Source organism: Prunus dulcis, chromosome 1 (assembly GCF_902201215.1).
Source record: "Prunus dulcis chromosome 1, ALMONDv2, whole genome shotgun sequence".
NCBI classification, from domain to species: domain Eukaryota; kingdom Viridiplantae; phylum Streptophyta; class Magnoliopsida; order Rosales; family Rosaceae; genus Prunus; species Prunus dulcis.
The window spans coordinates 3296246-3313177 of NC_047650.1; the positions used below are offsets into that span (position 1 = coordinate 3296246).

Sequence of the window (16932 nt, forward strand, 5' to 3'; positions counted from 1 at the left end):
TAAGTTTAGAAATTGGAATGGTGAATGCAACTTTATAAGTCATCTTGAAATTGTTAAGATTGTTTTTTGAGCAACTGTTAAGTTGATGATTTTGGCTTCACAAGCTTACAAGAAGTAAGAAATATTTGATGTGCTTGTTTCTACATTCAAGTATAAAGTTGTGGATGACAAAAAAAAAAAGTAAAAAAAAATGTAATGTTTCATTTCACTTGACTACTAGATTTGGAAAGTGTATAAATACAAGTTCTGTAAAATTTAATCCAAATCAGAGATCGTTTAGCCACTTGAATATATTGTAAACATTTCCTTCGATAACACATTGTAAACATTTCCTTCGTTATCGAAAACATCGCGTTCCTATAAGTTTTATTGCTTATTCAATGTCAAAGCACTAGGAACTATCAACTATAGGGAAATGCAAAAAGTTTATTAACCAAGGGGACAAAGTTTATTATCTTCCATGCAGAGTATGTGCTTCCGACTTTCTTACAACGCCATACTAAAAACTAAGATTGCATTTAACAAAGCCAGGAAGCACTAGCAGCTACAGAGCAATACAAGGAGTGTATTGATAAAAGGGACATGAGTTTACAAGTTACAACACCTGCCTGAGAATGAGGTAAATTATTTCCATCGCAGTCTTGAATATGTGCTCCAATTTCTGTCCATAAACATTGAAGATTTTGAGCATAATTAAATAAAGGATCATACATCATGTCAACTGCATAAGATTTTGTTTAGAAAGCAGCCAGGAAGCACCAACAACTATATGGAAATGCAAGGAGTTTACTTTTAAAGTTTACATCACCTGCTTAAGCATGAGGCTATACATTATCATTCCAAATGCAGCCTTGAAACCATGTGCTCTGACTTCTGTCAATGGAAATGAAACATTGTAAGCACAATTAAAGAAAAATATAGTAAGGGGTGTTAAACTGAATATATGTCGTGGCTCAGACCGATTGACATCAAGTATGCAGTATTTCTAAGGGCCAGGAGATATATAGGTAAATAATTTTCAGGTTCTTCAACTGTCAGCCTAGAATCTCAGTGACTCGGCCTAGAAAGTATACATGCATTTCACAAGCCAAAAATATAATAAACATTTTAAACAGGCCCAGCCTTGTCAGGAGGCCTTGAATTTTCCCAAATTGAACAAATGAAGAAGGTTAGTATTATCATCTAATCATAGTCCTAGTTCTAAGGTTAATGCTTTACCATTTCTAATTTCTCTGTCACCGTATGGGAAAAAGAACAAGAAAAAAAAAAAAAAAGCAATCTGTCACATGAGCAGTATATTTTGCCAACTGAGATGTGTCAAACTTGCACGCATTAGTTTGATGTTGCTCGTTGTTGCATCTCAAGATTAGAGCTGAGCATTTTCAACTAGGAAAAACTATAACAAAATTGAATTTCTAAGTCTGCTGCTGCAATAAATTACTAATTCACTACAATTTTTCGCTTTACTTTTTATTTTTCAATTTTAATTTTCTGCAAGTTACTATCAGAATAAGGCAGCAGTAGCAACTGACCTGCTCAGAATGAGGCAAATATTTCCCATCAAATACTATGGCTACCCGGTCCTTGCCATCCACACCTTTAACTTTGTCTACTGAACAGTAGAAATCTATAGCTGACATACTATACGTAAAACAAGAATGATCAGTTAAAGAAATAAAAAACCAAAATAGATTTTTAAAGCCAGGTATATTGGTTAAAACATGTCATATACAAATTTCACAACAGTTTTTGCAACAACCAACTCAGCAAAGTTCATCAAGAACCAGTATGTCAAAAACTTTATTGTAATTCTATAGCATTTTAAATCAAGACACAAAATGAAACTTACATGCCATCACCAAATTCCTCGTTGATAATCTCCTTGATGCTTTCACCAAAATGCATAACTGCTTCATTCAACCTACAGAATTGAAAATCAGCAAATGGAAGGCATACCAGCTAGAAGGATAATTCATAACTCTGAGGAAAGAGTAAGCTCCTTCAACCCATTCTTAACATCAAGATCTTTGTAAAATATGAAGATAATGAATGTGACTATCATGGCGGGTGTCGCATATTACACCTTCCAAGGAACAATATCAGCTTAGCACGGAATTTCAATATCATCATTGTTTCATATATTTTATCAATATTTTCATTATTACACATCTCTTACATTCCAATTGGATTCATGATACTGTGGGACTCAAACCATTTGAGACAGTCAGGAAAAGAAATGCTGGAAAAAAGTTGGGTTCCATAGTATCTTCTTTTAACACAAGAAAACAAGATCCACTTCACCATCAATATACCAATATCAATATGATAACCCATATAATCCACAGAGACCTTCATCATAGTCTTTAAGTCTTAAATCAATGCTTACAAACAATTAACAATATGGTTTATATATTACATACGTATGAGCCATCCAAACTGCTTTTCATCACTCCCAAACAAACAAAAGCCCATTTGATTATCAGAAGTTAGAACCTAAACTCAAGACAAATTAAAGGACACAAATTGAGATGACCCACCTGTAAATAGTGGGATCTTGGATCAAATTAGGGTCATAGGACCTCAAGGGTGGAATCATCATCTCCTTAATGAGTTCTTGGGGCAGGCCAGGCAGGGCAGCCTGCAACTTAGGGGCAGTTTCAGGCTTGAGCTGAGCTTGGCGCCTCAGAAGCTGAGCAACATACACGTTGGTGAGGCCTGTCTCCTTCGCTAGCTGACTATAGGACTTGCCAGACTCGCGCTTCACAGACTGAAGCTGATGGGTTATGATTGCTTTGTTCTCAGCCATTTCAGTTTTCTTTATCACTCTCTAAGTCCCTGTGTGCTTTTATAGACACATACGCACGGTCACTGTTGGAGCTTTACAGATTTTTAAGAGGGAAGCCCAATGATGTTGGGTTGGGTTGGGTTTCTTTGGATAAGTTTTGCTTCACATGATTTCTGTGGATAAGTTATGGCGGCTAATCTTTATATAATTTCTTCACTAACTCTTGAAAGAGGTTTTAAGTTTGAATTCTCTTTTTCTTTGATACTAAGTTTGAATTCTCTTTTTCTTTGATACTTTTTTTTATATGCTTTTATATAATTTTTTTGGTTGCGATTCTACCAATTTTAATAGTGTTTTTATTTTTTTTTTATCAAACCAATTTTAATAGTGTTAAGCGAGTTTAAGCGAGAATAGTTTTAAGTGAGCAATCTTCGAGACGAAAAAAAAAATTTGCGAAACTTCACTTTAATGATGAAAAAGTGGAATTATGTTCATCTCAAGTGAATTCCATTCTTTAGTTTAGGATATTTCTTATTGAGAGGGGCGATAGTATATTAAACTCACATGCACTACACGGATACTAGGACTCGAACCTAGAATTGCTCCAAACCACATAGTGGGCCCTTTGCAAGTGAATTCCATTCATTGAAAATGCATCATGTAACCAACATCCAGAAAAATAAAAAATGAAGAATTCAACAAATTGAATAAAATTCTAATGTCCTTAAAAGAAAAAAAAGGCAAGTTTTTTTGTTTTAAAACATTCCTAACTTTTTTTTATTTAGGGTTCAAAAAGTCATTGTAAGTGAAACATATTAGCAAACTAGCAAGAAGATTATTCAAGATTCAAGCAATAACATACTAGGAATGGCCACACATATTTTAATTGCCTCTTTTAGCCAGGTCACTTTCTCTAGGATTGCCTTGCAAAAGAAGGAACAAATTTACTTCCTTTATAACGGGAGCCTAGAGAATCAAAATATCAAATCATATGTGCACCTTCTTAACACCAAAACAGCTACGCACTTAATCACTCTCTCGTTGTGTCTTTGAGTGGTTGGAACTTGGCTGGGCTATATCCATGGCTGTCATTAAGGCCACAATGGTTCTTTTCTTCTTGATTGGACTTGTTTTTTCTCAAGATTGTGTACTTACAGAGTCGTCTGCAAAGAATCTCCCTACTTATGTCGTTGAAATGCCTCGTGGTGAGTTCTTTTTCTGAACCTCGTTGTACAAAAGATTTTCTTTTTGTTACTTCAATGCTTTTGAGAGATTGAGAATTAACGGATATAATGTATACATATATATTGTTCCAGGAACTTAACCCTATAGCCTCGTTTGATGGCTTGGCCTAAACTCGATTGGAATCGAGTATGAGTCATCTCGCCCCTTTAGATGAGAATTCTAAACTCGATTGGATTGTTGTCCAATTAATACGTTTTAGTCTCGACATTTATAAGTTCACCAAACATCAGCCATGACATTAATTCAACTAAATTGAAATAGTCGAGCCACCAAACGAGGTTTATATATATGCATAAACTACTGTACTTCCTGGCTACATGATTACTATGTGCTTTATTTTTGGCTAGCTTCTAATTGATCCTTAAAAAATACCCGGCATAATGATTTATTAAGTTCAACTGATATCTATATACTTTCTTTCATATGATATCAAATTATATAAACACTGAATATTCCGAACTTCAATTTGACTAATTATATTAACGTACGGTTTAAACATGTGCAGATCTACATCCATGCAGCCCCACAGATCATCGCATAATGCAAGAAACTGAGCAAGATTTTATGTCAAGCATCAATGGAAACCACTCTGGGTCGGATGATGAGATCAAGGTCACAACCAAACTATCAAAATCAAAATCAAAATCAAAACCAAAATCAAGGCCGAGGCCAGTCAAAGCTTCCCCTTCCCCTGACACTTCTGGTGCTCCAAAAATAGGATCTATGGAAAAAAATGTTCTTCTCATCGTTGCCATTTTTCTTCTTCTCACAGTTGCTGGTCCTTTTATTGCGTTGGTCATGCTTGGCATTATTCCATTCTTGTTGTATATGGCGACACGATGACCATGACGGGTGAGGAAATAGCGAGCTGTAGGCCTAAGATGATCTGCTTTGTATATCATCCTGTTTTCTTCCTTTGTTAATTAACCATATCTTATTGAAATTGTTTACTTCAAAAGTGTTCTTGTATTATTATTGAGAGAGAGGGTGATTCGAACTTGATAAACTTCTTTTTATTGGCGTGACTTGTGGATATTGACTTACTTTCCTTACCCACCAAGAATTCCTATTATAATTGTAATTGATTTACTTTAATTCCTGATTTCCTACTGCAAATAGATTTAGGAATTTATTATTTTACTTGCCCATTCAGGTTTCGTTGTATTATAAATATGACCTCTTAGAAGGAGAATAATACACAGAAAATTCCCACAAACAAATATTCTCTCATAGTTTTCATATTTTAGCACTTTCAACATGAGTGACATATATTTAGTGAAGTTGATATGTCACTGGATCAAGAGTTAGGTGGTATGATTGTAAAGTCACTTAAAGTTATTAGCAAAATAATAAAAGCTATTAAAATTGTTATATTATGAATATCGCATCTAATTTTTTCTCCATATGTAATTAATCGATTACCAAAGGCTCAGACATCACTTATGCACATCTAATTAATACTAGAGGGATAAAAGTAAGGATTCGGATCCTCTTGTATCATTTTCTCTGTTAGATTTGCTTGATTTTCATTCTCCACATGTCACCTTATTAAAATTTAATATAAGGGACTTGACACATCACCTTTAAAATAAGAACTCAATTTACTGCTAAATGATAAAGTGTCAAATTTAAATCCTTTAAATTAAATTTTAATGAGATGACATGTGGAGAACGAAAGTCAAACAGATCATGTCCAAAAATAAATCCCAAACTACAATATCAATTATCCAATTTATTGGATTATATAGATATATACTGATCCTCTGCACTCGTTGAAGATTCTATTGAGTTTTTAGTAATTGAAATATCACTATATATAATATTATCTGTCGCATTATTTGATTATATCTAGAATTTATATTTTTAAGTCTCTATTTGAATGATTATAATTTATACACGCAAACCATTCATCTAGATCATGGCCCAAGTCGACAAAATTACGTATTTGGATATTTTGGCATTGTATATTGTTGGCCCTACTGGACAAACTAATACTGCCAAACAACGTTTATTCAATGTATATGGACTAGGAAACTTCTGATCAACTATCGTTTAATTTAATCCCATGGTTGGGTGTAATCTAAGATAGATTCCTTATTCATAACCCAAAAAAGAAGAAGATAGATTCCTTATTTAACAAAAGAAATAACCATATATTACTCTTGGCACTTTTTCACAATTCAACTTAAATCGTCTATCTGTATGTCTTTTTCAACGATCATCTCCTCGCAGAATATCGTGAGGTTTGAAGATATGTATTTACATATTTTGGGGAAAAAAAAGAAGTTATATTTCTATTTAGATCGGTGCACTAGATGCTAGGTTATATTTCTTGAGTTATTGACTTATTGAGGTTTGATAAGAGTTTAAATTAGGTTATACCTTGCGGCTCAAAATCTTGTGAATTAAGAAAAAATTTAAAGCCAATTAAAGCCAATTTATTTCCTTTTACGTGAACCGTTACTTGATAGTCAAGTCGAGCCTTGATGATGAGTAGAGACGACCCTATATAAGTGCTTTCATCTGACACATTCTCTAACCTTAATCTCATCATAAAGAGAGAACTGAAACCTTTTCTAAGAGAGAAAGAGAGCAGAAATCTTAAGCCGTTCGTGTCTTTTTGCTTATGTTGCTGCCGCCGCTGCTATCGCTGAATGAGTTCAGAGGTTGTGTATTCCAGAAAATGGTGTCAGGTATGTTTATATGTATTTTAATTTCGTGTGAAAGATTATGGACGCAAACAGAATCTAACCCAAAAACAAAAAACAAAAAACAAAAGCTTGCTGAGAGCTAAGATTTTTGGGGTAGACATTGCATAAAAAGGAAGAAGAAGAAAAAAAATAGAATAAATTGCTAGAGGACGTTAAGTTTCTCGTTAATCCAATTAGGGCATTTTATTTCTTTTTTAAGGATGATTTATCAACTTTAAATTTTTAAGATTAAATTTTAATGAGATAGAGTGTGAATAACAAAAGGTCAAGCGAGCACAAAAATCAAAGCAGATGGTTAAAAAAGTAAGAAGGGTATAATATATTGTTATAAAGAAGTGAAGTCCACATAGATAAAGCTAGAGGGTATTAGTCAAAAGATGGAGATAAAGCTAGACAGTATTAGTTAAAAGATGGAATAATGATGTTGGGGAGAAATCATTATGTCTCCCTTAAAAGTCATTTGCTTTGCTTATAAATTGGCATTATATTTGCTTGTAAATACATACGAATGAGAGAAGAGAATAGAATGAGAGTCAGAGAGAAGAGAAAGAGTGAAGTCTATCTAAGGAGAAATTCTGTCTTTGTAAACACCAAAAAGAGAAATATAATTCCACTTCCAATATTACAGTGGTACTTCTCATACCCCGATTATTCTAGTTTTATAACAATAATAAGATTTTTATATATATAACAACTGACAGAGAGTGTGTCTTTTGAATAATATAAACAACAGAAAAGTCATTCATAACTTTTAACTCTTGTATGGATAACGAAATTTGAAGTCCCCATTAAGCAACATGATATAAAGAAAACTTGTGTATTGGCATTTTTAAAAAAGAAAAAATACGTTTGTATATGTTTGTACAGATACGTTTGCCGAATGAAAAAGCATTCAATCGAGGTCTATAAAAAGGCCATTGGCTTTGGCTAGTGAAGTGGGAAGACCAAGTTCAATAAATTACAGAGAGCTAACTGGAGCTGCAGAAAGAAAGGCATGGCAGCTGAAGAAGGACAAAGGGTCGATCAATACACACAAGATGGGACTGTGGATCTTAAAGGAAACCCTGTCCTTCGATCCAAGAGAGGTGGATGGACTGCTTGCTCCTTTGTTGTTGGTACGTATCTCACTCTCTCTCTCTCTCTCTCTCTCTCTCTCTCTCTCTCTCTCTCAGTTTATTGCTCTGGGAAGTTGTTAATTTGACCAGATTATAATTGGTCTGATTTCTGAGCCAAGCAACTCATTTGTGATGAGAAGTTTTATTGGTTCTATGTCTGAAAATTTGCATGAAGAAGATATTAAGAAGTCAGTGGATGATGAAATTGCATGAACATTCACTGATTTGCTTAATTAATTACCAGCTTATATATTATTGTGCGTTAATTGTGATTGGTTGACTGATCTGGCACATGAGTGAATGACTAGCTATCTCACTACCTACTTAGAGCATCCACAATTTATTTCCCCATTCCTCTCACACCACACTACCTATCTCACTACCTAACCCAACACATGTAGTTGGCTGGCTAACATTGCTTGCATTTACACTGCTGTACTCTCTCTCTCTCTCTCTCTCTCTCTCTCTCTCTCTCTCTCTCCCCTAAGCACACAAAAACAAACAAATAGCATTGCACCAGCTTCCATACAAGTCATAGGTCAGTCACATGATGAAACAGATTCCCATTTCTATATTTGCAATTCCTCTTTTTGTCCCCTTGGGTTTCTTGAAAAAGTGTAGACTAACCTTACTACAAGTTAAACCTACAATTGTTTAAAATGAAATGTGTAAGTAATCAATCTTAGCCACCCAATGTAACAGATAAATATCTTTAATATTGCTTTGATTATTTTAAGAAAATAATATATTTTTCAAAAAACAATTGTCGCTTTAGATATTTATTTTGTCTCTAGCTTTCTACAACATTCATGCACACACATCGATCAATTTAAAAGTAACACGAAAAAAATCAATTCTTTGTAGATAAATTTCAAAATAGTACACCGAAAATTTCAAGAGATGTTAGTGTAAATAATTTTAATATAGATCACATTCACATGTGACAGATTAGCTCAAATCTTCAATGTCCACATATATCCATATGGCCAACTTGGACTTTAAATGCATGCAATTTCTTCCACCCAGTTGATTTTCTTTGACTTGTATTGCAGTGTATGAGGTGTTTGAACGCATGGCATATTATGGAATATCGTCGAATTTGATCTTGTATTTGACCAAAAAGCTTCACCAAGGGACTGTGACTTCTGCGAATAATGTGACCAATTGGGTTGGCACCATTTGGATCACTCCTATTTTGGGAGCATATGTGGCCGATGCTCATCTGGGTCGTTACTGGACATTTCTCATTGCTTCCATTATCTATCTATCGGTAAGTCGTTCAAACCACTCATGCACTTGTGGCTGGTCTAAAGTCAACATATTTGTTTGCACCGTCCATTTCTACCATGATTTCAAACCTAAATGTGTCGTTATTAACACGAATAAAGAATTGAACTCGAGTACGAAAAGACAAGCATCTAGTCTAATTGGACTAATTGCCTGATACACGATTATCTGATGACATAATATTTTATATGTACTTGTTTGATAATCATTTTAACTATGATTACGCACATAAATGCGAACTATCTATTTTTTAAGTTTACATTCATAAATTATTTTTACAAAAAATTAGATAAATCGGAAACCATTTCGACATCCAATTGTATCATACAAAATCAATGAACACGGTGCTTCAAAAAAGTACTAAAATTTCAATAACAAAATTAAGTGGTCAAACGATATCAGATTCAACTGAGCTGTCAATAACACAATTCAAGTGGTCAAACTATATATAATTATTGAAACTTCAATAATATTGCTTTGATTGGATTGGTGCACGGAAGTTCATTGACTTGGAAAATCTGTGTTTTTAAGACAGTAGTAGGAAGACATCGCTGTCATCTAGACTCTGTCTGATGTCACAACTGGGCGACTAGTTTGAATTTTTCTGGCCGGCGGCGGTCATATATATATATATTTTAGTTATACGTCTTTTTCTACGTCTATACATTTTCGTCTTAGCCTTACAGAGTATACAGAGCTGGATTTCTTGTATATTTCTCTTGAGTCAACTATACAGGTCCACATTAATCAACCCATGCATGTGGATATGGTCCAAAACATTTTAGTCTAAGCTGGGAGACATATGTATGAGGAGGGGCATGATGATGTCAAGATTGGGTCGAGAAAAATACAAGAATGACAAATTAATTAATTAATTATTTGATGGGGTTTAATTAATTATCTAATCTCATCATTTTTTTTTTCATTTATAATTAATTTGCAGGGAATGTCTGTATTAACCCTTGCAGTTTCACTTCCTTCTTTGAAACCACCTCCCTGCCGAGATCCCCATGTCGAAAACTGCAAGAAGGCCTCCCCATTACATCTAGCTGTGTTCTATGGTGCCCTCTACACTCTGGCCATTGGAACAGGTGGAACAAAACCCAACATATCAACCATTGGAGCAGACCAGTTCGATGATTTTGATCCCAAAGAGAAGAACCAGAAACTCTCCTTTTTCAACTGGTGGATGTTCAGCATCTTCTTTGGCACACTCTTTGCCAACACAGTTCTTGTCTACATACAAGACAATGTGGGCTGGACCTTGGGATATGGCCTTCCAACTCTTGGCCTTCTTATATCTGTTATAATCTTCTTGGCTGGCACACGATTTTACAGGCACAAGGTGCCTACTGGCAGCCCCTTCACAAGGATGGCTAAGGTCATAGTTGCTGCAGTGAGGAAATGGACTGTGACTTTGCCTAGTGACCCTAAGGAGCTCCATGAGCTTAACTTGGAGGATTATACAAAAAAAGGAAAATTCAGAATTGATTCCACACCAACCTTAAGGTTTGTAAATATACATTCATTGACTTAGGCTTTTTATTTTATTTTTAGGTAACTCTGTTCTGAAAATTTGGTGATGTGTATATTCATGCAGGTTCCTCAACAAAGCTGCTGTGAAAACAGGCTCAAACAGTCCATGGAAGCTATGCTCAGTAACCCAAGTAGAGGAGACCAAGCAAATGATACGAATGGTCCCAATCTTGGTAGCCACATTTGTACCAAGCACTATGATTGCACAAGTAAATACCTTGTTTGTAAAGCAAGGCACCACCCTTGATCGAGCGGTCGGGAGCTTCAAAATCCCCCCTGCAAGTTTATCTGGATTTGTGACCCTCTCCATGCTTGTCAGTGTCGTGCTCTATGACCGGTTCTTCGTCAAGATCATGCAAAAGTTGACAAAAAATCCTAGAGGAATCACTCTCCTTCAAAGAATGACAATTGGAATGCTTTTCCACATTATAATTATGGTCATTGCATCTCTAACTGAGAGGTATAGGCTTAATCTTGCAAAGGAACATGGCGTAGTCGAAAATGGAGGACAAGTTCCCATAACCATATTGATTTTACTTCCCCAATTTGTGCTCATGGGAACAGCTGATGCTTTTCTAGAGGTTGCCAAAATTGAGTTCTTCTATGACCAGGCACCTGAAAGTATGAAGAGTCTTGGGACTTCTTATTCCATGACCACTTTGGGGATGGGAAACTTTCTTAGCAGCTTCCTTCTTTCAACAGTTTCTCACATCACCAAGAAGCATGGTCACAAAGGATGGATTCTGAACAACCTAAATGCTTCTCATCTTGACTACTACTATGCATTTTTCGCCGTACTAAACGCCTTGAACTTCATTTTCTTCTTGGTTATGACTAAGATGTATGTGTACAAGGCTGAAATTTCGGATTCGATAAAAGTACTCACAGAAGAATTGAGGGAGACAACCTACAAGCCATCTAACAAAGAAGAATCATAGACATAGCTAAAATAAGCAACCTATATGCCGCAGAAATTGAAGATGAAACTGAAATTGTTGACAGTCCCCAGCTCAGTTTGTTAAAAAGGCCTTTAACAGAGCTTCTAGATAGAAATGGTGGATCATGGTAGTGTGTGTAAGGGAGGGGAAAAAATATAAAGCTGTGAATGCTTGCTAGTATTTGCCTGTAAGTACATCATTAGAAGTTGAAATATATATAGTACTTCCAGTTCTCAAATGAAGGATGTGTTCATGAATATCTTAGAATATCTGAATAGAAACAATTTCTTGAAACTCTTGTCAATAACTTTAATAATGGTGGTAGGACAAATATATTCAGAGTTCAATTTGTTTTGTAAACTTGGATGAAGGATAAGAAAAATGACCTTCACAAACTCCATTTGCCCAATGCCTACAAATAATGATAACGAATTTGTACAATCATCTCTCTATCCCCAGCAATATATTGGTTTAGCATTAAAAGTTCAGGAAATTTGGATACAATGTGCCCCCTCACATTTCCCTCAAATTTTCTTTTTGGTCACACTGCTGGAAGTTAGTACTAGAATGCACCAAGGATATAAACACACTGATTTCAAAATGTACATGAAAATTCATCCTCATCACCTCCTCTTTGCTAGCTGGAATGTCCTCTTTAAGAATTGGTTTGCTGCTTTGTCATTCCTGTGACACAAAACCCTCAATATTGTGTTTGGATCTGACCTGTTCCATCTTCCTGTTGTTGGAGGCATGGGCAGCCTTTGCCCTGAACCCGCAACTCCAATCCCACTTGTTTCGCAAGTCACAATGCTGAAATCTTCCATTAGTTGTTCAGTACATTGCCCCATCAATTCTATCACTCCTTCCGTTGTCTCCCCTTCGTGTTCCACCACATCCTTGGCCATCAACCCTTCTCCACAAGTGCAAAAAACCCGTTTTAAGCTGTCGAAGTCTTCCTCAATCATCTCATGGTCAGTTCGGTAAAACACCCGGGAGCTTCCTCCAGCAACCAAAACCATAAGGAACGCTTCAAAAGAAGCCCTCATTACTTCTTTTATCGCCAAGGCCTGAGCCCTGTCGGTGAGGATTGCACCCAAGAGAGTCAGGTTCTGCTTGAGAATCCGCAATGCAGGTTTAATTCGTGCATTGGCTACATCACCAAGGTAGAGGCTATCATAGAAGACAGAGTTTGAGTCAAGGAAGATCAAGCGGTAGGCAGCTACTTCTGAGACATGTTGGCATGCTGCTTGGATGGCTAAGTGGGCAAGTTCAAAGTAGGAAGAGGCATTGCCGTGATTCCTGCGGCTGTTGGAACAACGGCTACGGGGTGTTGAAGGAACGATTTTAGGGGAGAGGGAGAGGTTTTTGTCAAGAGAATGAAGGTGGGAAAGAAGATAGTGCAAGGTGTTGAGGCGGATGTAGAGGCGTTGCGTTCCTCTGCTTGTTGATGGGCGAGGATTGTTACCGTCATTTATTCCATTTGGGTGACAATCTTCTGCTCCAATACTACATGGGCTAGCTTTTTTCCACAGTTTGAGGAACTTCGAGTCCCGGTTACATCTTGTTAGAGGAGGAAGCGTGGGGATATAACTTTGTTTCGAACCTGAGATAGAAAGACTTTGATTAACTCAAAACCTTCCAAGAATCTTTAACTGCTACCAAAATATACTTTGACATAAAATATATGGATATTAAGAAACATGTAATGTATCTCCATGATCTTACCACATGAAGCAACAAATGTAGTATAGTCCTTGAAAAGATGCTCCAACCCATTAGCAAGATCATGAACTATATTTTCGGTAATTCCTATTGGAATTTCAAAGAAGTCCTCCACTGTTTCCTTGGCCAATTTCATTAGCTCCTCAGCTGATTGTGCATATGGCTCCGATTTGGACTTCGGATTCCATGTCTGCAACACAGATAACTTATTCAAGTAAGTCAATTTTAATAAGATTTGATTGTAAAGCAAAGCTTAAAACTTACCTCGCTTTCTTTTGCTCTATTAACACACTCTTTCCCCGCTTTCAATCTCTCATTAATCCATCTTTTCAAGAGGTTCATAATGATTGAATCCACTTCATATGGAACCATCTCTCTCACAATTGCTTTGCCACCATCTTCACATTCAGCAGAGTCCTCAACCACCATTTGAAGCAGAACCTTTTCTAGCTTTCCTGCCCTCTGCAATATCTCAACTGTCTCAGATGTAAGTGTGGATACCCCATTTAAGTATTGCTTTAGTACAGCTCCATAGCAATTGTGCAGTGTCACGGCTGCGACCCCAGCTGCAGTTGTGTGCCACCTCTTCAGTATGGGACTGAAGCTCTCCCTCTCTTTCAAGGCTAAATCCTCTGTCTCTTTGGCCAGTTTAAGCAATGCTTCAGTCACGGCGTCCTCTGCCACTTCAGTGACATTCCCAGCTTCCATAATCTGTTGTAAGGCACAATAAAAGGGAAGATTAGAAGCAATTCACACTTATTTACAACACTATGTATAATGGGAAATGTCTCTTGTCACACTAGCATGCTATCTCACCAAATTTGACCGTTGATTAAGTGAAGTCACATTAGAATATGCAATTTTAATTAACAGTCTGACAACATAACATATCAAAAACTAATTAACATTACTCAAATATAGTAGTAATTAAGGAGCACATAAATACCTTTTCAAAAGCGTTTTTCATGGAGGATCGAATGTAGTAATCCACACGATCACCGGAGTTGTCCACCACCTTAATATCACCTTTCACTCCTCCTCCTCTTTCTGTGATTGTAACATCTTCACCCAAGATCTTGGAAGAAGACAAGGCCAAAGGGAGAAGGTTCTCAATTTGGCCAACTGTTCCCCTCTGGAAATAATCATGGTAGCTCAACAATTTCTTTTCTGCCCACCCCTGCATAGAGCACAACACCGAAGACAAGATCTTCACATACAAAGCCTCCCTATCCGGCCTCTTGGCATTGTTCGCAACTTCAGCCAACATGGCATGTGCAGCACACAAAAGGTCAGGCTCAATCTGCGCGGTTGAGACATATTGCTGAAACAAAACCCATGTAAAGCACACGTTGTGTATAGGCCTAGTGATCCCCAATGTCGACCATGTCTTTTTCATGAGCTCGAGGAGCTCATCGACTTCATCGAGTACTAATGTCTCGTCTCTGATATCGAAGATTGAATAGAGAAGAGAAATATAGATGTGGATGTTGAGGGGGTAGCCATCAGCCCAATGACAAACATCTGTTGGAGTTCCGTTGGAGCTGCGCCATGATAAGGAGACAACAGAGTTGCAAAGGGTTCTCATGGTGTCTGAGTTCTTTCCAGTGTCTATGGCTTTGGTGTCAACCGATCTTATGATATCTCTAAGACGCATGGCGAATGTGTTGGACTTGTCTAGTGGGATTGAAGGGTGGAGAAGGAGGCCGGCTTCGAGGATCTTGAGTTGCCGCTTTTGCCAGAAATGGTACTCGTGGGGGTCGTTAAATTCGGAGGGCTTTAGGTGCCGAAGGAGCTCCAGTGGAAGGATTATGGTCTCTGCTCGCCTGCCCATCTGCTCATTAAGAAGATGAGTAAAATTATTTGTACCATATTTACAGAGAGGGAAGTAAAGAATCACAATTGTAACGAAAGTGAGATTCACCTTGTGCAATCAAGGCATTCTAAATTCCTACGATACATTTTATATCACTTTGTGTCTAAATTTTATATTTTATATTCATTAATTATCATGCAAACAAACACACCTGACTCACACATTGCATGTGTTTATATATATATATGTAGAAAATAGAAATGAATACGTACTTGGCCTACAAGGGTCCTCATGAGCGTCTTCCGGAGCCGATTATCACTCCCTTCCGTGACCCTCATCTGCTGCCTCATGATCTCGGCCGACGTCATCGGCCGCCTCGGCCTCGACGGTGGCACGGTGAACGATATCCCCGGGGACCCACTACTATTCGATCCATTCGGAGAGGATGGACTAGACCATCCACCATTTCCGGCGCCCGACACCATCCTCCTCGACGGCGACCGCTTGAGCATCTTCAGCCCAAGTGCCCGCTTTACACGGCTTGTCGGGGTCGTCACCACCCCATTGGGCTTCGACCCCGATCCGGACCCACTCCCATCCCCACCACCATTGTTGTTGCTATTGCTATTATTGTTCTCGTGGTTAGAGTAGAAGACGAGGGCGTTTCGTCCCCCGAAGCCTGGGGCCGAACGACACGCGGTGAAAAAGATCTCGTACGCGGTCTCGCGTACGTCATCGCGGTCTATGCCGTCGAGCTTGCCAAATGGCCAGATGAGGTCGGGGTCGGAGTCGTGGTAGTCGGGGCGGGGGGCGAGGAAGGAGCTGCATAGGGAGTCACGACGAGCGTGGTACTGGTGGCCTGGGCCCATGGCAGCTGCGGCGGCAGGCGACGAAAGGAGAGATGTAGCGGTCGGAGTCAGATATCCGGCGGGGGAGACAAAGCGGGCATTTCTCTCTTAAAAGAGGAGGAAAAAAAAAAAAAAGAAAGGAGAGAGGATTTGAGAGGTGTGCGTGTGTGTGAGATGATTTGGTTGGTTTTGTGTTCGATTGGTTATGATTTATGACAGCGGTTTTGTGCGAGGAAAGAGAGGCGAGAGCCAAATACAGGAGAGAACCAAAACGCTGTTGTGCGAAGAAAACGAGATGCAATGCGACATAGATAGCAAAGTCGCTTCCGAATATTTCTGCTCCTTCTTAATTATTATTATTATTATTACTACTCTCTTAATTATTTCTTTAATTGTTTTTGTTTTTGCTAATCTTGGATTAGATTAATATTCGTCTTCATCAAACAAACAGATTGATGTTTTAAAGCTAGTTAGATTCTAGTACTTACACTCCAGCTTATCTGGAGAACGATTTGATTTAGCTTCACGCGTACTTGCCTCGGTGTACCAGAAATTTGTTGGTTTCCCTACATTATTATCCACTAATCTCTTTTTGGTAATTAACAGCATTTTTTTTAACTGTAATTTGTCTGTCTTTTCTATTTATGTGTTTATGCGCTCTACTTGCCACGAAGGCTTGACGTAGTGGCTCTATCTACACCTCATGTTTACTATTTCTCTGTTTGGGAAATTTTGCACTACATGATTGTAACACTGTTGTGCAGTGTTACCCATCCATCCACTTATGTTATAAAATCAATAGGCACCCTAAAGTAAAAAATTCATCATCCACTCATATTATAATATGTCGATGACTAAAATCACATGAGTAGTTCTAACACAATGAGATAGAGCTTGCATATGGGGTAGCTAAAAAATAAGAAGCATCAACA

The 16932-nt window shown here is 37.5% G+C and overlaps 3 protein-coding genes across 3 annotated transcripts; 1 reads left to right on the plus strand and 2 right to left on the minus strand.

Moving 5' to 3' along the window:
• Positions 1 to 406: 406 nt before the first annotated feature.
• LOC117620968 (cyanate hydratase) lies at positions 407 to 2893 on the minus strand. The gene is made up of 5 exons (XM_034351229.1): positions 2538 to 2893; positions 1850 to 1921; positions 1533 to 1641; positions 809 to 873; positions 407 to 661 (listed from the first exon to the last, which is right to left on the minus strand). Exons 1-4 carry the CDS (start codon positions 2804 to 2806, stop codon positions 835 to 837), a joined length of 489 nt encoding a protein of 162 aa, XP_034207120.1. The 5' UTR covers positions 2807 to 2893; the 3' UTR covers positions 407 to 661; positions 809 to 834.
• Positions 2894 to 7657: 4764 nt separating this feature from the next.
• LOC117620988 (protein NRT1/ PTR FAMILY 5.2-like) lies at positions 7658 to 11911 on the plus strand. The gene is made up of 4 exons (XM_034351250.1): positions 7658 to 7856; positions 8909 to 9126; positions 10087 to 10652; positions 10744 to 11911. The coding sequence occupies exons 1-4, from the start codon at positions 7736 to 7738 to the stop codon at positions 11615 to 11617; spliced, it is 1779 nt and encodes a 592-aa protein (XP_034207141.1). The 5' UTR covers positions 7658 to 7735; the 3' UTR covers positions 11618 to 11911.
• Positions 11912 to 11952: 41 nt separating this feature from the next.
• LOC117620978 (protein unc-13 homolog) lies at positions 11953 to 16195 on the minus strand. Its single transcript, XM_034351240.1, has 5 exons — positions 15425 to 16195; positions 14286 to 15170; positions 13604 to 14050; positions 13343 to 13529; positions 11953 to 13220 (listed from the first exon to the last, which is right to left on the minus strand). The coding sequence occupies exons 1-5, from the start codon at positions 16019 to 16021 to the stop codon at positions 12241 to 12243; spliced, it is 3096 nt and encodes a 1031-aa protein (XP_034207131.1). The 5' UTR covers positions 16022 to 16195; the 3' UTR covers positions 11953 to 12240.
• Positions 16196 to 16932: the final 737 nt, after the last annotated feature.